Source organism: Poecilia formosa, unplaced genomic scaffold, assembly GCF_000485575.1.
Source record: "Poecilia formosa unplaced genomic scaffold, Poecilia_formosa-5.1.2 Scaffold100, whole genome shotgun sequence".
In the NCBI taxonomy this organism is placed as follows: Eukaryota; Metazoa; Chordata; class Actinopteri; order Cyprinodontiformes; family Poeciliidae; genus Poecilia; species Poecilia formosa.
In genome coordinates this window covers 702,328-726,182 of record NW_006800039.1, presented here as the reverse complement: position 1 = coordinate 726,182, position 23,855 = coordinate 702,328, and the positions used below count along the sequence as shown (strand labels likewise).

At 36.0% G+C, this 23,855-nt stretch overlaps 1 protein-coding gene across 2 annotated transcripts in view; it reads right to left on the bottom strand.

Annotated features, from left to right (window-relative positions):
* Positions 1–697: 697 nt before the first annotated feature.
* ccbe1 (collagen and calcium binding EGF domains 1) overlaps positions 698–23,855 on the bottom strand; it is a 38,428-nt gene continuing 15,270 nt past the window's right edge. The window contains exons 3-11 of one of the 2 annotated variants that reach the window (XM_007558905.2): positions 14,926–14,978; positions 14,633–14,767; positions 13,555–13,692; positions 12,560–12,666; positions 10,799–10,907; positions 9,189–9,319; positions 6,776–6,811; positions 2,638–2,673; positions 698–1,961 (exon numbers count right to left, since the gene is read on the bottom strand). In XM_007558905.2, the coding sequence (XP_007558967.1) occupies positions 1,701–1,961; positions 2,638–2,673; positions 6,776–6,811; positions 9,189–9,319; positions 10,799–10,907; positions 12,560–12,666; positions 13,555–13,692; positions 14,633–14,767; positions 14,926–14,978 (1,006 nt within the window). In that variant the 3' untranslated portion in view covers positions 698–1,700. Of the gene's footprint in view, positions 1,962–2,637; positions 2,674–6,775; positions 6,812–9,188; positions 9,320–10,798; positions 10,908–12,559; positions 12,670–13,554; positions 13,693–14,632; positions 14,768–14,925; positions 14,979–23,855 lie in introns of both variants that reach the window. The other variant, XM_007558904.2, reaches the window with a different exon arrangement.

Genomic DNA, 23,855 nt, shown 5'->3' with positions numbered 1-23,855 from the left:
TTCAACAAAAATCTAAAAGTTCCTAAATTTGCTTTTGTGTTTTGCCGTTGGTATGGCAAACAAGAATGTTGATCAGTGCAGCTGGACAGCAGGGGCTTTTTTAGACTTTACCCCGAGCTTAACACGTGTTTAAAATGTGCTGATCATTCATTGCTTCCAGGAACAAATTGCTTAAAATAATTACTCCGATAGGGATGAGTCAGTTTCTGAGTGAGTCTTTTGTTGAAGGGCAACTGGTGGCTTGAGTCCTAAAATAAACAAGAAAACATTAGTCACAGTTGGGTTTTGATTACCATATTGCATCTCTTTGTGATTTAAACTGCAAATTTAATTGAGTTCATTGGGCTCCATGTCCTGTGCTCTAGCGAAAGGACCACAGTCACGGAGTCTGAGAGGGAGAATGGGAAAAGGCTGCCATCTAGTGGACTCAAAAGGGATGAGCATTTTGTTATTGCAGGCTTGGGGAGACTGTCCATCTTGGTGTACAGGAAACAGGGAGAAAATGCCACGAATGTTTTCTCATTCAACACAAAGTGGAGGGTTTGCATCTTTCTTTACAAAATCAAATATTCACTGTATAAAATATGAAATGATTGAAAATAGCTTTCCCTTGAATCACATACATTTGTAAAATGCTCAATGGTTAAAAGGGTACTGCATTTCTGGGTACCTTCTCAGAAGCAAGTTTTCTATTGAATTAAGAGGTCTGAGTTGGTCTTTATTGATCTCTAGAAAAATAAATATTACATTAATCAAATAGCAATCATATTTTTCTGAGAAGTTAAATGAAATATAAAGAGATACATTTTTTGTAATATGTTACCTTCTTCTCTTTATATGTCCTTTAAGTCTTCTATGTGATTTCTCCCCCTTGTGGAGAAAACCATTAAGACTCATCAGCTGAACTTTAATGAGTTAAACTGCTTTGTATTAGCCAATGTTTACAGTTTGTTTATTTTCTCCATACCTGAGCCATTTTTTAACTAAACAAAGAATTTAGTCATCACGATGCTTGTTCTATCTTTTCATGTGCAATATATTGTTATCCAGTTATTAAAATTGGACACTACTTTTGAAGTATATTTATTTCTGTTTTCATATCAAAAATAAAGGTGGCATAATTCTTTAATTCAGATTAATGTTTTTCAAACATACTGCAAACAGTTTTGTAAACTGAGGATGTCTTTAGCAGGGGCTGGAGCACATCTGTGTAAAACTAAAAAACTAAAATGTACATTACATTTTAAAACAACCATTCAGGCCACAAATAATCTTAATTTGGACATAAATAACGTTGATTATCAGTCAAGTAAATGAACAGTGCTGCTACTTTTCCAAAAACTTCAACTTTGATAACTGAAATTATTATTCTGGTGGTTTATGGATGAAAAACATTAAAGTTACTTTAATAAGGTCCAAAGCAGCAACTGTGGGGATTTTCTGCATCTTTTGACGAGTGTCAATCCTTAGATATTGTTTTGTTCAGTTTCTCATAACATACAGTCTAAAATACATAAATACTGCCAAAGTCTACCTACATTTGTTAAAAGACAGAAACACCATTTTAAGTCTTATAAAAAAATAAACATCTGTAATAAAACTGCATAAAATATGTTCTTAAAAACCATTAAATACAAAAGCAGACCGCTTCAATATTTACACCTGACAGCATTCAAGGCCTCCCTTCATTATCAGTGTGATCAGTTTGTTCTCTCTCGCCCTGGTTTTCTCTTCTTGTTCCTTTTGGACCACCGGCCTGTTTGAGACGGAGGTTCCTTATAATCCTCCCCCGATCCAGCATCCAAACTGTCCGCTGTGTCTCTCCAGCTGTCTGGCGCCAAAGGAATGTCCTCTTCCGGAGAGTGCATTGGCCGACCGTACACCTTGCTCTGCAAGTCAGCGATGTCGTTGCGGATATCTGCCATCAGCAGAAGCAGGAAATCAAAGGATCCTGGGGGTCCCTGCGAGATGAGGAAAACAAAACAGAAAATAAGCATCCTTTTTGGACTTGATGAATTTGATAAGACATTTTAAATAGTGATTTACTCATCAGTACAGTGATCTCTGCATTTGCTTTCTTATAATTTGGTTTTAAAGTCTACATAACGTTGCAATTCTTTATGAGAAAGAAAATGTACCCTAAGTAGTTGCCTCAAAAAAATTATTTTACGCATCACTGGTGGCATTTGGAAGAAGAGTGAACTTTACACGTCTCTCCTTTTGCACTTACAGCTACTTTGTTTTGTTTTCACAACTTTAAATCACTTTAGGAAAAAATCTGTCCTGTTCTTTAAATTCCAATTTTCATGCACAATATCTTATAAAGAAGACTCTAAAGAAACAAAAATCTATAAATTACGTAGCAGTGTGTCTTTAGTCTACAGTGATAATATTTTCGTACAGTGCTAACAGGATTACAGGCATTCATTCAGCGCAAAAGAGTTTCCCCAACTGTTTGTGCCATTCCCTGATTTAAATGCATACAGTGGGTTGCATGTTATATCACGGTGGCCTATTATAGGCTTTCTTGGTCAATGTCTTTTATCACCTGATGTAATGACTAGCTTAAATTTTTGATTTAGATGAAAGTGGCTTGTTACAATAGTGTATCATCAGTATGAAAAGTGTTATTCTTACTGGTGGTCCAGCAGGCCCGGGAGCTCCTCTCTCCCCCTGAGGAAACAAAACAAATATTTAGTTTAGTTGAATTACAGTGGAGAAAAGACGGGGTGGGGGTGTTGCATGAGAGCATGTCATAATATTGTCCTCGGGAAACTGTTCAGGGAGCCAGAAAATGGAATATCAAACAATGCTCTGGGTATCAGATATACTGCAAATGCAGCAAATATGAAAAAAAAGACAGAAGAAAAACAGGCAGGAAAACAACAAGTTGACATACACTTTTTTTTTTTTAATGTTCCTGCTCTGACCAGGCAGAAAACCAAAAGACATTTATCTAAAAGTTAAAAATGGAGCTGGAGATGATAGGCTGCTGTTTTCCTAAGCCTGGACTAATGGGACAAAATCCAGACATAAAAACAGTCAGCAACCTATTCTTTTCAGAGTACTGATAAAACACCACCACCAACAACAAAAAAAATGATCCAAATAGAATTTTAAAGATGTAAATTACGCATGAACTGCCACGAGGGCACTCCTCTGTCTAAGGCAGACTCTGTCTATTAAAACAATAATCCTTCCTTTACATTTTTAACTAAACATGTATCTTGAGATTTTGATGCTCTGCACTTGTGATTTAGTTTTAAGATGTTCAAGGTAAGTTATGAGACAGAACAATGATTTTCATCCGTTTTCTTGAATGACAAGTGTTGTTCATATTTGTAACTGTCTCATCTGTATTTGTTTTTATTATTTTAATTATTGGCAGCTTTAACAGCTTACCGGTAGGGGTGCGCCAAAGTTAGCCCGAGCTTTTAGAATGGGTTGGTGAAACATGGGAGGTTAATGAAAATTATGACTGGTGTGTGTCGAGCTGCTGTAGCAGAGCTTTGTTAAGAAAAGAAAAAAGAAACAAATGAAAGCAGAGCGTCAGAAGGTTTCTAAAAAAAAAAAAAGGCAACCTTCACCTCAGGACAGATCAACCCAGGCGGTTGCATTGCAGTTTTAGCAGGGCTGATGTTTGTTACGTTTTGTTTGATTTTTGGAAAAAGCCAACTGGCTGGTATGGGATTGTTACACTGGGGAGTTTACACTTCTGCTATTACTGCTGGGAAAGTCACATCTGACATGTTTTTAGGAAAAGAGAGAAAAAATTATATATGCGGAAAAAAATATATGCCCCCCAGCAAAAAAAAAAAAGAAAACAACTGATCTGAGTATCGGTCAGACAATAGATTGTGTGGGCTGGGGTTGTCAGCTCATTCAGGAACTCTGAACTGACATTAAAGGTAGGACACCTTCACTGTGTGTCCTGTCAGGTGCCCGTTTTGTTTTGTTCCCTTTTCTCTTTTCCTCTAATATGCACACCTATCGTTGCGGCTCTACCACCGGACCAGTCACAGATGAAAGACGGAAAAATAAAAGAGCTAGTTTAAGAGTAGTGACACTTTATTTTAGGGACAAATTATTCTGACTTAAAAACCCGAAAAACACATAAAATATAAAAAACGTTAAGCCATAAAGTAATAGTTTATTTTTGCCATGTTTGCTCTAAAGCCTCAAAGCTTGATTCCAAATCCCACAGTCACCAAAATGTGGTTAGCTACAGAAAAAGCACTCTTTCAGTTATTACAGTGAAGTTTAATTTAAAGTGATTGTTTGCCAGTGACACCTAAGAACTTCTTCAGGCACAGTCTGCACACTGTTGACAGAACTGAGGTCAAAAATGTAGACATATTGTTTTTAAACCGTAACTTTGGCTGCTTCATGCATTACACAATCAGTTTTGATGTCTGTTTGGGATCATTGTCCTGCTGGAGTTACAGTTCCGTACAAGTTTCAACCATGATGGTCTGAAGTTATGCCAAGTGTTAGAAGTTATGAGCCAGCCCCTCCTCTTTAATTATTCCATCAACTTCGGGCAATCTACCAATTCTACTGGCAGCAAAACATACCCAGAGGAGGATACTTCCAGTAAAATATTTACCAGTTGCATGGTACTGATGTTGAAAAATACATGCTTACTTTTCTAAGCTGTTGACTTTTGTTTAGGTTTATGGTGATGACTTTTATTTTCATTGGATGATATTCTTTAATACATCATTAATAAACTTTTTTGACCTCTTAAAAATAAATAAAGCTTTCCTTTTATTTTCATTAGTCTGTTTTCAGCACCTCTATTTGCAGTGTTGAGATTCAAGTTTAGCTCAGTGCAAAACTAGCACCAAAGTGTAACTTACATCCACTCCAGTTCTGAAAGCAAAGTCTAAATATTTGACTGAATATGGCCAACAAAAACATTCCAACACTTTAGCATCTCTTTTTTATTCTTTTCTTTGTAAAGTTTGTGATCTTGCAATGTGTTTAGACCTAATTCTGAGTGTAAGAGGATGCTTTATAGGCCATTGAATAGAAACTGCCACCGCCATTCCTCAATTGTATTTCTGGAAATGCTTAAAGTGGTAGATAACTGCCAAAAGTGGTAGTCATCTACCAAAAAAACACCATAAACCTGGAACTGTTTAAGTTATAAAACAAAAACATCGAACACGTCAAGAAGGAAGCAACCATGCTGTTTGTTATTCAGAGTAATATGACTCTTCTAATTGTTATTGTTCGACACAGGGGTTTTTCCACAATTTGTTTGAAATTTCTACACATTTCTTGCCCATTTGATAAGATTCAGAACACTGCAAACATGAACAAATGTTGACCTAAAAACTGCTTGAAAATTAGTAAAGTTTTGGGTTCCAAATATAAAACAACACAGAAGCTGGTCTGAGTGTAATAAAGGGTTATTTCACAGCTTTTTGGGCATCTGTGCTATGTTAGTGCTAATCTAAATCAAAAGTTCACTTTTTGAAACCAGTAACTTAAAATACTGAAAGTTTTTTTTTTATTTTTTAGATGTAATTCAGTTTTTTTCCCATAGTCAGTTTTCATTTTCCTATATTTATCCATATCTGGAAAATAATAATAATAATAAAAAAAAACTAATTCTGTACTTTTTCTTTTTGACTTTTCCAGACTGTGTAGGAACATTTTTGGTAGCTCAGGGTCATACTGAGTCTACACGTGTTTTGGCAGATGGGTTGAATTTGTAGCAAAGTCAGGCAGATTATCATCATTCTCCAGTTTATCCACCCAAACATCCCAAATTAATGAGAGTATGCCAAGGTATTCTGTCAATAAAGAAAAAATGCACTTAAGTCTTTCCATACACTCAGTTCATCTAGTAAGCAATTAATAGTAACATTTACAAGCTTTTACAGCATGCAAATGTCCTATCTTTTTTTAAATATTTAGCCTATACCTCAAATTCTCTAACATGGAGTGATTTCAAAAGTTCACATTTAGTTTCTTTAAATCATCACAAACATGCCGCTGTCTTTTTCAAGCCCTTTTATGTCAGATTTTATTTAAAAGCTGGCTGTCCGAACTACCTGAGCTGGCTCTTTTCAGTTCAAATTGATTTTGACATTCTGCAGAATCACAAGGCTTTCGCTTCTGTAGAAAATAAATCTGAACTTCACCTTATGTACCGTAATATATAGCTCCATATTTCTTTTTAAATTGCTTTGTGGCACACTGACAAATGGTGGATGAAATGGATCTTCTCAAGAAAGAAAGCTATGAAAGCATGTTTTCATGAGCTGGGCTGCATATTTCTGCAAAGACAGAATACATGGACAAACATGCTTTATGGACAAACATGAAACCTGGATTTGGAAAAACAAACCCCTGCGTTTGATGGGTTCATAGATTACACAGCATCAAGAAAGCTTCTGTTTGACACGGCATCTTTGTTTTTCCACTTGTATCAACTTGTGGTGAAGTTTTCATCAGAAATCCTTTGCCAGGGCAACATTTAGCTGAGATTTTGCAATATGCTTGTCATTCTCAAACTACAGTTCTGAAGATTAGACAAATAATTATGGATAATTGTCTGTTGAGGGACATCGTTTTGGCATGTCTTCCAATTTCTTCATAAAGTTAGCTTTTACCCTATTTTAAGATATGATACAACAAACTAAAGTTAAACATATTGGCGCCAAAACGTTCTGTGCTGTTTAGGGGTTATACTGATCAGACGTTTTACTGATAAAGTGGCATATTTCCTAAAATGATCAGATGACTACACGGCATTCATTCTTACCTTTAGGCCATCTCTCCCTGGTGCTCCTGGGGGGCCCTTTTAAGATATAAATAGAAACAGAAGATATATAAATATTATTTTAGGGATATTTGACCTCCCTCACTGGTTTCTGAAGTTGACTATAGCTCACTAATGTAGATGTAATATTGTCCTGCCAGCAAAAAAGAAGCACGCAATTTTTTGTTTTTGTTTGATAAATGGACACATTCTTAGTAACCACAAAAACTGCAAGCTTCAATTAGGATCTACCAAGAGAGATTAACTGAGGGCCTCAGGTCTTCCTTGAGGGGCTTCAGATCAATGGCGAAGCTTGCTTTGATGTCTTTCTTGGAATAATTATCTTCAAAGACTTGTGAACATATTGTCCAGGGAGAGACGCCAATATTCAGACAATTACATAGCCTGAGAGTCACACATTAATCAAGGCTAAAATCCTTGCACGCAGTCAAACATATGTGACCTGATGGCCAAAACCTCATGAGAGCACAACGCCCTTTCAGCCTCACCTCACGAAAATGTGGACTGATTTAACTGCATAAACAGGCTAGGAATATGAAGAGCTGTGATGGAAACTCACATCTAACTATTACATAAACACATAATACTCATGCATGCAAAGCAAGAGATTGCGTTCCACCGTGAAAACACAGGGCCTGAGTTCATGATTTGGCTCTGTGCAGCTTGTTGTATGACTGATTGCGGGTGTTGATGTTGTGATTTCTAACGTGTCTGGGTGGCAATATCCTCAACATTCTTGATTCATATCCTCCACCTCAACACCAACGGTTTGCACTAGCAGGACATAGCGAGTGCTGCAAACAGAGCAAGCCAAAGAAAACATCTGAAGCTGTAAATGGATTTGGTGCACTCTGTTGTTATTACCATCACCATGTGTCATCCTTTCTGACCTAGCAGAAATGAGGGTCAAAAAAGAGGAGGTATTTTCTTTCTCTCCCTGCGCCTGACTCACAATGGAGGATTACTAAATTATTTCAATTTGTTAGTCTAGTAAAACGTCAGAAAAAAATATGTTTTACAGGCAAAAGCAGAAATTAATTTTTATTTTTTTTTAAGTATGCCTTGTATCTCATTGCACAGCTGTTCAGGCCAACAAAGAGAAACCTCTCACCTCTCATGGTGATGGTCTTTTACAGAAGAAGAGGGATTCTCCATCTACATAAGTCACCTTGCAGTTATTGAGGAAAAAAATAAAATACACTAGCCATAATTTAATGAAAATATTTGTAAGGAGCTTTAACTTGTAGGTTTGTGCCAGAATATCCACAAGTGTTAAAAAGCACTCAGATAATTCTTTCAAAATAAGTACTTTCCATCAGTGTGGTCCCTGCAGCGATCTGGAGCTGGAATCATAGTTTGACGTTTTTCCTCTGTATTAAACTAATCTATTTTGGGGCTCTACTCAATGTTGCATCCAAGCAATATTGGATGCAATTTGCCATATAATTAGGACTTATATTGGAACATAATTAGCTAACACTGATATTGCCATAATGATTTCTGTGTTAGTGCTGCTAAAGCATTAGCCTTTTGCTTGTGGGAGAAGTGATGAAAAGGTCTTGGAGACAATTCAGATTAAAACTGCCCAGTTAGTCAATAGTAATAAGGATGTCAATGTTTGCCAATTCTAATGGACTATTTGTATTATAATCCACTTGTACTATATTCCAAATAGCATGCAATAACCCTTTGCATGGAAATAATATATTTAACAACATGATGAAGGAAACAAATAGAAGATTTAGGAAAATATTAATTGCATTAATGCCTCGTCCAAATAGTCAGTAATAAAATCACATATTTATGTCTTTCCTGACCATGAGAAAGTGTGTCACGTATTTTAGCTTGATCTGACCCTTTGACCCTAATCCAATGAAGTAGCATAGCATGAACTCATTGTTGCTTCTATTTTAATTCCATGTAATATTTTTCACTCCAAAAGTATGACCTCAAAATGTACTTCTAGTTTTTAGGTACTAAAATTGAACAATTATCAGCAACAATAAGAAGTTTTTGGTTAGAAGTTGTGAAAGCCATTAAGCATTGTATGTATGTAGCCTTTATTTAGCCAAGTGTGTTTCATTGAGATTAAAAATCTACTTTTCAAGAGAGCTGACCACGACTGGCAACAATACTCAAATAATTAGCAGTAGCAATGTTTATCTGCTTCTTTTTTTAAAGCAGTTCTGCCTAAGATCCTGTATGTCAAGACAAAGTTCTGGTTGGTCTAGTGGGATTTTCAGACAGAGATATATTATATTGGAGTTTCAAAGATGCACTACTGACATGAATGAGTATATGAACTATCATACAACAGATAAAAGCAGAGCTAAAGCTGTGAAAAATGTGGACATACAGATTTACTCTAGATAAAAGAAAGCATATATAAACTGACCAGAGGTCCTCGAGGGCCACGTTTGATGTGGAACAGGTCTGGTGTTGGTCCAATTGGTCCCATCAAGCCCCTAGGACCAGGTGGACCAGGGGGCCCCGCCAATCCTGGAGGGCCGACTGGTCCTGTATCTCCTAGAATAAAGTAGAGTTTGTAAACCATCCATTGTTTTGGATCCTTTCTATCAATGGCATGTAGAATATTTCCAACACTGGAAATGTCACTTTGTTGTAGACTAAAATCTGTCAGTCTTCTAGGGTATCATTTTCTTTTGTGGATCTAATCTTTTCAATCCCTCTAGGATTACTTCAAGGTCAAAGATATTTATGAACCATCTTAATTTCTAGACTATGAATTTAGCTGACATGTTGACCTGCTGACATTTTCTCTACAGTCAACGTAGAGTTGACATTTCTGGTTTTGAAGACATGCTTTGACATCTATCATATGGTTCAGATACTCATGTTTTTTTTTGTTTTTTTTTAAACACTGTGATAACCTTTGTGATGAGGCTGGAGGTCGGGAGGAAGAGCAGTTGCCCTTCAATGTGAAAATCATTGGATGCTCCCTGACCCTTATCTGAACCCCACACTGCATGCAATTGTGATTTATCACTGGGAAAAAAGCATCTGCTACCACTTTCCTAAAAAGGTTGATTTTTGCTGCCACCGAGCCAAGGATCTAACTTGTCTAATATTTTAAGCAAACAACCAACATGTACAAGCTAAGCTAATAATTTTCCTCTGTGATACTTGACATCTGTTGATTTTGAATGTAGAACATCGCTTCTCTTTATTTTCACCTCATGGCGATCCTAGGTCAGAACAGACTGGTACAGAAATATTCATAATTTAATTCTGTCTGTTTTTTGTACACTTTATTTGACTGACACCATTGTGTCAGTCAAATAAACAGACAGAATTAAATTAAAACAGAGTCCTTCTTTACAACTTTTCTGAATGAGTTAGAGCATGGTAATGGATGTAAATGTGAAGAAAAACCTAGTAGGACATTCATCCAACCATCCATTTTCTACATTAATCCTCGCAGAGTAATGGCAAATAACCACACATTCACTCTTAACGTCACATAAGAGAAACAACTGACCTAACAGTCATGCGTTTGGACCTTGGGAAGAAACTGGAGTACTCAGAGAAAACTGAAATGGGAAGAAGATTCAAGCTCCATGCAGAAAGATCCCAGGTCAGGATTTAAACGTAGGGCCTTCTTGCTTGGAGAGTTATAATTGAAGTTAGTTGGACACCTGAGAAAATTAAGGCTGCACCGCCGTCAAGGTGCAGCGGCCAAAATGTTTTCAAATAATTTATGATGGATTGCTATCCTACAACAAAAACCTAGTCAAATTGAGTGGGATTTATAGATGTTAAAGAGCTACAGTATTAATGTGGAAAATGCTAAACTAAATGGATCAGCAAGTGGTCTGTTTATAACATAATCATGTCATAGACTATCTCAGCTGGACATTTATGTTAAGATTTGCAGAACAGATTAGTCTGACATGCTTGCATGGCTCCAAGTGATTTTTCTGAATGCAAAGTACTTTCCACATGTATTTGGATGCATTTGGACATTGAACACAAATTCATTCTTACCTGGAGGCCCTGGCGAACCTGGAGGTCCTGGTAAAAATACAGGTGATGTCATAATTTTCTCATTCGTCATCTGCACAGGGACGTCAGCACTATTCGACAGCAAGGCCATCTTAGAAAAGAGGTGGTTAAAGAATAATAAAAATAAATGGTGGTAAGCATTGATTAGGGAGTATATGATACCTTGATGGGGTATTTGTTTCTTATATTAAGTGCATTTTGTCCTTAATTGTTTCATATTAAAGGTCTGTGCCCTCATAAATTACACACTGTAGACCTAACATCATGTAAAACTTTTGCTACAATTATAAACCCTGCCTAAAGATGAAAGTCGATCTTGTAGCTGCACCACATTAACAAACCATGACCAATACAGATGGAGGCAAAGCAACACATCTGCATTATGCAGCATGACCGGGACAGTCCCCGCTCTGTATTGTAAGCAGCATCCTTGGAAATGGTCGTCTTTGATCTGTGTAACATCTTGTAGACTTGGCAGTCCCAGTTGGGTAATAAGTAGAACATCTTGATATGCTGTAAGAGTTTATTTTAGGATTCAGAACTGCTGCTAAATTTTGAAGTTTGCTGTGAGTTTGCATTCAAATACAAACAGAAACAAAATTACAGACGTATCTTTATAGGGATATCTTTTTGAATTCACTTTATAGCATATCCCCTTCACTAGAAAGCATACTTAATCTAACCCTGCACCACACCTTTGCTTTAACTGGAACTCTGTAGAAAATTGTGTCACTACTGTGCATTCTGCTTTGGTAATTGCCGGCGACTCTAAATAAAATGACTGAAGTTCATTTTGATTAACATGGGTTACAGCTACAAACACAAAATCAGTTTCTCAGAAATATAAATTAAATCAATCTTGCATAAAGAAGCTGGCTGTTCACAAAGTCTTGATGTAAACATACTCATGGAGAGTTGAGTGGAAGGAAAAAGGATGGTGACGAAAAGACACAAGCTAAATCACTGAAATTAAAAACGTTTGGACTTTATTTTAAAGTATAGAAATAAACTTGCATTTATTGCTCCCCACAAGGATACACACACAAAATGGGTGAAGTTGCGGCTTACTCGTTGAAATCAGATGACTTTGAAAGATGTGAGCGGACAAACTGATGTTTTAAAATGTGTATTCTAACGTCCCTGTAATTATTACCATATAATAATACCCTTCAGCTTTATGTTGTAAACTTACATAGTAATCAGCAAAGACAACATTTTTCATGATGTTTTCTTAATATATGCTGAACCGTATATACGCAGCACGGAAAGACCACACAGCTGGAAGCAATACATCACATGTTATAGTGCTGAGTGTTGAACGCTGCTACTGACAGACACATGCTTAGAAAAGTTCAGACGTCTGTAGTATCACAGATGGACATGTTAACGCTACAGCTGACTTTTGTATCAACTTACACCCAACTCGTGTAGGAGCAATGCATCAGCCTGCTATTCGCCAAGGATTTTTTTTTAAAGTGTTTTCTTTTTATTAGGTTATAAACTGCATTAATGGACCTCATGAGAGTTGTTAATATGTACCTGCAGTAATTTCTGCAATACTGTTGGGAGTATGCTACAGCTAAATCAAAATCCTTAACAGGTTTTTTTTTTTCTTCTGAGCTTTTTTGGCCACTAACTCTAAAGTGTATTGCAAAACAATTGCTGACGTAGTGGATGAGGAAAAAAAATAGACTTAAATTTTTACTTTTGCCAGACAAATGTTTTTGTTCTCTTGTCCCATACCTTCTGCTTAAGCTGCAGCACAGCCATCTTGATCTGGAGGAAGTCTTCACATGTGGCAGAGCAAGTTCCAGCATTCATTAAATTATCACATTTCTCAAAGAGATGAACTGCTGGGAAATTGGAAAAAAAATAAAATAAAATACTTGAGTTACTTGGACATGGAAACACAGACATGGAAAAATCATATAATGTATAAAAAAATGCATAACAAAAAAAACATTTCATAAAAATGTAGCCAGATGAGTTCACTCAAGAAGTTAAAAAATATCTAGAAACATCTGAATAAAGATGAAAAATTGCAGTCTTAAACTCTTACCCCCAGTTTTTTCACTGCTGCCACCTTCCTGAAACTCCAACCCCAACTGTAGCTACTCTACACTAAATCAAAATAAAAACTTCGACAGAAGAATGTTCACATATTAAAATTAACATTTCCGTTTAGCGCATGACAAGCATAGGCTGTTGCTTACCGGGGTGCTTAAACATTGTTAATCTTAGCTAACTGAGTTTGTCTGTACAACGGATGAGTGCCAATGTCTGAATGTGATTCCGCTCCCCTAAATTACGAAGCAGCAGGACACGAAGCGCGGTCATAATTTCACGCACCACATTTTTGCACTGCTTAGCATGTTCTGAAATGTTATAGTAGGTAATGGAAGACACTCTCCTGGGAGGAAGTAGCAAATCTGCAGGCCTTCACTGCTTCATTGGCAAGAAAATCTGGGGCAGAAAAGATGTTTTTATCGCCTGGACGTTTTGTGTTTCCTTCACATGTATCCAGCAAAATGAGAAGACCAGGAGTCAAAGAGCCAGCCGCGTGTTTGGGTGGCTGAACTGTTTTGACATGCACGAGAGGCAGTGACGTCTAATGACTACCAGGTGTCTATGTTTGTAGTGCCCCCTCCCAGCTCTTTCTCCATCGCCCTCCAAAAACACTGTGAAGTCTTCTCCACATTGCTGTTTGATGTGAATAATGAGAAGATGTGTACGCTCACCTCTCTCCCCTTTGGTGCAAGTCTTCCCATCGTCTTCTAGGAAATAGCCTTTCTCACACTCACACCTAAAGCTTCCCGCGGTGTTGATGCAGATCTGAGAGCAGGCGCTCATGTTTTTGTCGGCACATTCATCAATGTCTGCGTGTTGAAGTGCAAGAATGGAGTTAGCCAGCAAATGAAAAGAAAATGTTGACTAAAATACGTCCACTCAACGTGCTTGCATTCAGCAAAACAAAATGCTATGAAAATACGTTACTTTAACTTTGCAACTTAGATTTTTTTTTAAGTATTGAAATTTAGGGAAGAGTGTTTGAATAGAGTAGGAATTTCTGAACTTTAAGGCATATAAAAAAATCCAACTCAGGGGATTTCAAAGCATTTGAAACAGTAACATATTTCCCGATTTGTAATGTTTTTCATGCAAAACTAAGCAAATATTGGACAGATAACACCAAATAAATTTATTAACACTCAGTTGATGTTTAATATTAGGCAACTTCATATTTTGTTACAGTGAAGCAATGTTTTTAAAGACATTCTTTATTCTTGAGATAAGAAAACAAATCCTTGCAATCACAAAGTAAAAAAGTTGGATGTGATACAAAAACCTTTATAAGAAATTGGTTAGCAAAAAAAAAAAAAAAAAATCCAAAGATCTAGTCATGCCTTATCGACTACTACAGTGTCACTCTCCTGCTGTTACAATTACATATTTTAAGAGTTGTTAAACCCCACATTAGGGTCAATCTCCCTGCACTGCTAAATTTGACCAGATTGTTTATCTCCAAAAATGCCTCAAGAAGGATGCATTATAAACCACAGTGCAAAGTGTTCACTCATTTAGACAATAATGAGACCTATTACAGAATCATGCACATTGATTTTAGCTCTGCATTTAACACCAAAATTCCCTAGACACTGATGGATTCAGAACATCCTGACTAAAAGACAGGCAGTTTTTATTACAGTATCAGTGAGAGTTGAATGGTTGGTTCATTGCTGTTAACATTAGTATCATCAAACATCAGCCTGAAGAATGTCCCCTTTATTATTTTTGCTATGCATAGTTAGATCTTACCCAGACAGTAGGGCTTCTCCCGGTTTCTGTGGCGTTCACGGTCATAACGGTAACCCAAGTAACAAGTACACACTACGCGGCCAAAATGGTCTGTGCACTGCTGCTCACAGGGGGCGCCAGCACACACATCATAATCTAGAATGAAAGGATGATAGGGTGACAAAATACAGCTTTATTACAACTTTAAAGCAAGTAACAGAAGATACTGAAAATGATCAGACACTAATAAACCCAAAAACCTAGGATATGTTTGGCAGGATCCTGAAAAGTGACATCCAAACTGTTTTTCCTACCTTCAGGAATGCACTGGCCCATTACAAACTTGAAGCCCTTGCAGCATTTCCTCCTGTAAGATATCAAATTTGCTTTACTGGAAATATTTACAAAGAGAAATATGACCAGACAGTAAAGACAAGCACTATCACACCGGAGCCTGATGGTTCCATTCAAGTTTCTGCTGGCTTTCATGTGTTTATGTTTTGTAATTTTTTAATCTCAGAGATTAAAGAAGAAATGAAACAACCTTTAGTATTTTCAGCCTAAAACTCCAGGCCCTTGGTGCTGAGATGAGACTATTAAAATATCCTTGTAAGCTTCTGCATTAAAAGCTCTGTGTTGTGAATGCCTGATCAAAGACAGAGCAAACACAAGCAGAGAATTTTAAGCAAATTCTCTGCTTACAAAAAGGGGGGGGGGAATCAATTGTGTGTCAGATCTCCTTATTTGACAAGGAGCTCAGCAGGTAGTCGTGTTAAGAACAGAGCTTTTTTTTAAATCCTGTCACATGTTGCAGAAATTACACATACCATACTGTGAAAACATATCGAGATTGACAGCTTGTTTAGTTTGGCACAGTGGTTGCCACCGATTAAATTTTGAGCAGGCATAACACCAACTCTAGAAATAAAACTGTCATCAATCATGACAAATTAGCAGATCCAATTACTTGTCAGCTGATGAGCTGACATTTCCAGGTGAGTAATTATGTTTCATTTAATTGAGCAATTGCAGAATGACAATGAATAATTATTGTGGCCTAAAGGACCTTTTCCTTGAGCGAGAAGGCATGCAGTTGAAATCTGAACCTATATTGATCCTTATATATATATATAAAGCTGTGAGCACCAATGATGATATTCTTGGAGGTTACAACAAAGTGTAAAAGAAGATTGAGCATGAGTTGAAAGAGTGAGCAGCTTTGAGGGTTTTAGGTCTTTATGCTCTTGTGCTCCTTTACCAGCCTGGATTGGCAATATCCTCCTGCACTTTGAGAAAGGAAGTGATTCAATCAAAATAATTAATTAGGACTTCCTTCAAATCTGCCCATATTATTGCGTATACTTATACATTTTCTTGCATTACAATGATTTATGCTTATTTATTTGTGGTTACAGCTGACTGTGTTGAGTGATAATAGTTATTTTTCCTCCATTAGGAAATCATAGCCAGGAGAGACCAAAATGAGGATTTGTTGGTGCATTTTCCGGTCATTGGGCTGTAATGTATCATTAAAATGCCCCAGTGTTGGGGGCATTTTATGTGAAATGATCAATTGTCGATCTGCTCTTAGATTAAATTTGTTTGTTGCTGAGTCGCATGATGCACTGCTTTTTAAGATATTTTGGCCTACTTTTGTTTAGGGGATTGTTCATACCTGGGTGTGGTTTGATAAATACAATGAAAAAGGTAGTTAATCATTTAATTTTTGGTTTTTGAAAAGGAGTTTGATTGGTGTGGATAGATTATGCACCTTAACCATCTGAAACTAATGTTTATATTTGCTCTCTTTGTCTTTTTTCATGATATTAGCATTTGTTTGAAACATTTTCATTGGACATATCAAACATAGAAACAACATATACGGAATTTTTTTACTTTGTCGAATACTTTACTTACCATTAGTTCTTTCCATTAAATCATTTATTGCAGTATTTATCGCCATGAGTCATATCATCAGGAACTTCAATAATTTTGTTTGAACTCAGTCCAGCAAAAAAGTGCTAACAGGTGCAGCTTTAACACACATCATGAAAGAATCCAATCGGCCACTGAAGTCATCACTAATCATCACTATTAAAGTGCAGTGATAGTCTTTGAATAAACTGTAAATACTAAACAGCTTTATTTAACAGCACTAATGAAAATAGCACCATTCATTAAGATTTTACAACAAGAAGACATTTAAATGTCATTAAATTACTGCGATTCTGCAGAGTAGCTGCAGGAATAAAGGCGGTGGAGCTGTTATTTAACAAATACAAATGTCGATATGACAGTATGAGTGGAGGTCGTGTACTGCTACTTTTTAATTTCAAAAGGTGAAAATTGTCAAAGTTCACTCACACCCACACGTGCTTGCAGATGACTGCAGCATAGACAAAGTCACATAGCATCAAATAAATAATTAAACAATCATTTTAATTGAAAGACATAATGCTCCATAAGAGTAAGTAAGACAGAATATGTAATTTGTAAGGAAGATAATTAGACCAGCCAAAGTGCTGAGTGCTCCGATGCCCAGTGACATCACTGTAGCCAAAACTTTCAATAGCTTTTAAATTTCACCTTTACACCCCTGGAGTTTCATTAGCTTTTCATGTTCTGTGTTTAATGTTATTATTGCTCAGCATATAGCAGTAAGAAAGTATTATACATGTGGACCACAAGCCAGAGTTGACTTTGAATGTGTCTCTTTCTCTTCCTAGGTCAGCATCATCCCCCTGAGGACTGAGTGCACTTTTAGCAAATAATCAACTTAGCAAAAACAAACAAGGTTAGCTTAAAAATCAAGATGAAAACAAACATCTATATCCGCTTCCAAAAGATCACAAAAGAGACAAAAGCATCCCAGGGAAATTGGATCCAAATCAGTGGGGGAAGTACATTTTTGTCGGACTTTGCGTTTATTACATTATTACTCAGAGAAATAGTATCTTTGATATGTTCTTACAGCATTGTGCTGTTTCTCAATAGATCACTACAAAGACAACTTTAAATTGGCTTGATTACTTTGCAAGTTACAGAACTTTTTTAATGCAATAATAGCACTATCTTTTAATTTTATTAGGTTGGATCTTTCATTGGCAATAACTGATTTAATTTTAAATCGCTATTACCCTTTGGCTAACCTTCTGCACATATATGACACACACACATATGTCTAAATTAAACAGAAATGAGACAGTAGCAACATGACCTGTACATGATAGTAAAACAACAGCATGATTAAAACTGGTGTGAAGGTCAGTGCATCAAGCAACTAATTAAACACTAGTGCACCCTGAAAAAATATACTTTATACATTACAGAAAGACCACAAAACAAGAAACTTGTCAAGTTAGCAAAATTATGAAGCTAATTTTTTTAGCCTAAAATTATTTTAGCCTAAACCAAAAGGTCTTTAATTAGCAGAGAGTCTGTATACAATTTGATTTCAACATAGATACAGCTTCAAATGCCTCAAAGGTTTGTTAGAGGACAAAACAAATGAATAAAGACAGCACAAAGTTATGCAGAAGTTAATCAACCAATCATCCAAAAACAAAAAGAGAATGGCCCCACTGCACTGCCACTACATAAAACATTTCTATTAAAAAAATAGAAATTTGCTGTCTTCATGTCACAAAATTTAAAATATTTACCAGTATCAATATGTTTGCAGTCAATGAACTAAACATCACACCGGGGGGTTAAAATTGAGAAACATTTCATGTCAGAACCACAACAACAAAAGCAGAAAACAAAAAATACAAACAAACAAAAAAATAAAAATAAAGAAACCAAACTGTAATATCCAGAGCTTCTGAACCTTTGCAAACAATAGCTAAAAATAAAATCCTGTTTAATCATCTACTTCATGTTAATGAGCAAACAAACTCAAAACACATGTGGTTTTCATTGATATTCATAAGTTAAAGAACAAGAGGGAAAGATTTCCCAAATGCCTTCATGACACTTTTCTCCAAGAATATCAATGAGCCGCATGTTTGCAAGGTCACACATCCGCACGCTCAGGAAGGGCACGTTGTGACTGACATTTACTTTCAGACAGAAAGCCCTGCACTTGTTCAGTGTTCGGAACATCACAGAAAATCTGTTTATTTTGCCACCTGTGCCTTTTCTCACCCTAAAGGTTATTTCATTTTGCCAGTGATACGGATCACTTTACACCAGCCGCTTGAAATCTAGACATAAGCTAGTCTGACCTCAGTCGCCTGGGGTGAAGCATAAGCACTTTAATCACCTTATAAACAGAGGCTCTGCTCTGAAACAACACGATGAACCAGCCTGGCCCCAGTTTGTCTTAACCAGAACTTGATAATTCCTGCTGACACACAACTCAAAGTGGTGGAGTCCACTGAATTTATTTAAAGCAGAAATCAGATCAGGATGAAAAGGTTCAGAACCAATTTGGACAAGCATGTTCTTATTTCTAACAATTACATGTCTAAAAGATTTCACACACATAAACACAGCTGTGAGACAACACAAGCAATCCACATAGAGGCTTATTTGTGTGACCATTTATACACAAAAACATGTCTGCATTCCACACATCAGACAATGTTTTTTGTAGCTTCAAACAACTGTTTCCACCAAATCAATGTTTTTACACTGGATCTAAAAGGAAACTCTATAAAGTACTTAGGAAATTATTTTTTTTCTGTAACAAATAGTGTTTTCAACTTGAATGAATTGAGTTTTATAGAGTTGGTTAAACAAAAACTCTCTATATAGAGTCCTCTTATTTTCTGATATGTATCAATCAAAATATCAACAACCAATTTTGTCACCATCACAGAATTTCAAAAGTAAAGAAAGAAATGATTTTACCTCATAAGAAATGCTACACAGTAGAAAAATACATTGGATGGATGGGTAGATTGACATACATATTATGATTATTAAGTCCAAATATTATGTGTTGATAGAAATAAAAAATATGGCTTTGTTAAAGCTAATTATAATTGTAGTCAATAAAATATGAAAAGTTGAAAACATGGTTACAAAGAAAGGCTAAACTATTCTGAATCTCTAGGTAAAAATGATTATTTTCCATCAGCTGTAACCAGATATAAGCATTATAATGCAATGCATATGAAAACATAAAATGACTTTCTATTAAAAGATCTACACAAAGCACTTCACAAGCTAACCAAGCATCTGAGATCTGAGAAAATGTATCAAATAATTTAAATGGAAATTAAACTATTTACTAGCTTAATTACCATTAATTCCATACCATTAATTTTAAAATAGTATGACAAAATTATAATCTATGAAATCATAATCAAAACCTTTTGAAAGAAAATGTTCACATCATTCTCCAAATTCTTCTTATTATATGGTGTTTCAAATTATTCCAAAGGTTTATGGCTTTGGCACTTTTTCTGCATGCGAGACACTGACATCGGTTTTGGCTAAGTGTCATGTAAAACCTCAAATGAACAGAATATTTGCACAAAACCATCAATAAAATTAGACGCTTCGTCAGCAGGAGTAACTCTGCCTAAATTCTTTTTCTGTATTTTCCAAATGTTGACAGAACATTCAGTCTGTTCATTACTGGCAAAGTCGTGCATCCTAAAACTTTGTCACATGAAAAGATCTGTTTAAAAGTTACAGCTTTGTGGACCTGGCAAGGATATGAGAACAACATGTGCCCCATCTATCTTAATAACATAAAATAAAAAAAAACACACTTGAGAGAATTATTACTTGCTACATGTTGACAGAAATAATGTGGGCAATTTAGCAATCAGCCTACATTACATGAAAAATTATAGCAGGTATTGCAAATCCTAACATTGATGAAGCAAATCATTGCAGATTGTGGTTATGAGGAAACAATCAAGATTAGAAGGAGCAGCCTGGCAATATTTATCAACTATTTTTAAACCACATTCCTTGTACATTTTAGATGCTGCTTGATAAGCTACACGATCTCTTAAGAGATTGCTGGTTGCTCCGGCAAATACAAGGAGAGAGAATTTCCTCTTATATAACAGAACAAATGGAAGTATTTTTATTTTTTCCCTTTGAGACAGAGTAATCCACTCTTTGCCTTGAACTTTTCACTTGAGATAAAATTTAACGTGACAGTCTAGCTGCTGCTGCTCGGCCTGTTCTGCACTGCTAAAATACCATCTGGATATGATATCATGATATACAGGAAAAAAAGAAAAAAAAAAACTGATGCATGTCCCCATCTGTTCAAACTAAATGAAATGGTTAGAACTTCATTAAACACTAAAACAAGTGATAAAGGAAGCAATAAGAACAATAAGCACATATACTGTGGTGAAAATGGATTGAATATGTCAAGGTTTTTCCTGGTGAATATATTTCTATTGACCCTAATGACATGAAATTTATTCCAGATGTCAGTAACAACCTTGGTAATCCGCATACACAAACAAATCAAAACATATCAGTCCATAAATTAAGATATTTGTAATAAAATATAAGAGCATGATAATATTTATTTAATACTTAATAGAAAAGTCCTTTTAAAAAAAAAAAAAAAAAAAAAAAACATCAACGGTATCTTCAAGATTCCACCTGTATGGAGAAACTTGATGTGTTGCTATTGCCTAATATGGTCTATTAATCTGCCTTTTCATGGTATCTTACATTGCATTCTGGGGTGACTGACAAGTAGCTTTATTTTCTTCCTCTGAAACCAACTGAGAATTGACTTGGCTGTGGATTTGGCATCATTATCTTGCTGAAGAATCCACTCTGGTTTTACTATCTGATCCGTATGAGGACTGTATTAGCATTTTTTTCCCCGTCCACTTGTTTTCAATCACATTAAATCTGCCATTATCATATGCAGAACAACAAACCACATCATGATGTACCCACCTCCAAACTTCCCTTTGTGCTTTAAAGGGTGTTGAACGGGGCGATTTCTCCTTTGAACAGGAGTTGAGAAATTACAGAATTAGATTTTGATCTAATCTGGCCAAACTATATTATTCATAGAAGCCATTGCATCTGAGTGCATTACTTAATTTTAATGGAAAAACTGCACAACTCCAGGACTTTCTGAAGAACACTGTTGGTGGTCATTAGGTCTTGGAGAGCCTTTAAGACTTTTATTCAAACTCCTCTGTAAGGCAATCTTTCAACTTCCAGATTTTGGACCTAGAAATGCCTAAAAATTGATTTATTGGTTGCAAACTTGTGGCTTTACAACAATGAATTTGCTTGAGAGAGCACTTTGATTGCACCCACTATTGGATTTGGATTATATGACATGGTGATGAAAAAGCTTTTTATAGGCCATCAGTTAGGATAGTTAGAAACTAGCCTGATAAGTAGTAGAATTGCTTTTTCAATTCTGCTTTTTAGACTTGGACTTTTTAGCCATTTATTTGGCTAGCTATGCCTTTTGTGAGTTTCATGAGTTTCATGCTTATTTTCTGTATCATTTCACATTATTACACTTACAGTAACACACACCCTTATTTGTATTGATTTCCTTGGTGAGAATTACATGACAGAAAAGTTCAGTTGTTTGTCTAAAGTAGACGAAAATGCAAGCTGGGATCCAAGAGGTAAATGATGAAAATGATTTTTATTAAAGAAGATAAAACACAATTTACAAACTGGGGGGGAGGAGAAAGCAGAGAGCCAGGGTACACAGAGACCGGGTAATACAAATAAGTAAGGTGTGAGACAAAGAGAAGAAGGTAAATATCAGGATTGTGATTGCTGGAAAAATGGACCAGGACTCATTACTGAGTGCAGCTGAGAAGGTAGAGGAGAAGGCAGGCTGAGGAAGAGAGAGAAAGGTGACACAGTGGAGCAAGGGGAAGTAAACACTGACAGTGGAGCTGGGAAACATACATTTACACAAGAAATGAAATTAATGTTATATCTTAAGTAAGTAAGAACAGACAAATCAAAAATAAAACACACACAAGGCTTGTTTAATCAAAACAAATAAAACACATAATGATCACAACTATAAACCCAGGAGAAACCCCCATAAAAAACAAGAACCTGATGAAAAAACAATAAAATGTTTAATGCTTAACTTCCCAGATGAAATAAATTCCTCACACCTATGTGTGAAACAAATGCACTTAAAGTACATCCAAATCCACATATTCGAGAGTCAATGACAACCTGTAAAACCTTTTGGTTTGAATGCTTGTTCTGGGAATTCACAGCACAAAATCTGATAGATCAAGTCAAAAGCTGCAATTGCATGCCAAAAGAGTGTCAACATTGCGACACTTATTGGCTGTCAAGATAAACAGGAGATAAAGTTGAGCAACACATCTGTGATTCCAGAGTTAAACAGATCAACATCACATTTGCAGAGACAAAGCTGCCAGTGAAGAATCCAAAGAAACAATCCCTTGACAAAAAAGACTCAGCACAGTGAGTACGTCGTCTGAATGCCTGAATACCTTTGCGTGTCCCAAAACTCCAGACTCTAAAAACCTTGGAAAGGTCATCTGCTCAGCTAAAAATACATCACTCAGAAATGGATAAAGGACATTCCCATCTGATGGTTTTGGTATTAGCAGACCTTTAGAAAAACTGCTAAAGTTTCTGCTAAAACAAACTGATAGTTGAAATTCTCTTTCAAGTGTTGGTATCTTCAGTGATGTTACAGATAATTACAGACATATGTCTTGGCATGGGATATGATGAAACTTGATTCCAAAGAAAATGACTATTTTGTATCTGTATAGTGAAGCTAGCCCATTCTAACTGCAACCTGATGTAGAGATGAAAGTCAGTCCAGTTGTTTAACAACTTCCACAAAAATACATCCTCCAACAGGGATTCTCAACATGGGGTCACAGTTGGGGGTGCACACAATTTTCACTGAATAGAAGCTGACAAAATTAGATTTGTGCATACAAAACATTAACAGACTTACTGAATAAAGTCTCAAAAGGCATCTGTGAAGATTTAAGTCAACACAACTACCATTAAAACAAAAGTTTCTAAGAATTTAAAAACAGAAACTGAAGAGAAAGAAAAATAAAGAATCTTTCGCAACCTTTTGGAAATACCAAAAATGATTAATTCCACTCTAAGAAAACAACTTTGTTGCAGTAGAAATGCTTGATAATTAGACCAAAAACAAAAGCAGGTCCTGAATTGAACATTTGATCTAAGTTGAAATAGATAGTTGAGCCTGTTGAATCAGAAGCCTCTTATCTTCCTCTTGACCATATATTACTTGTTGTCTGAGGAG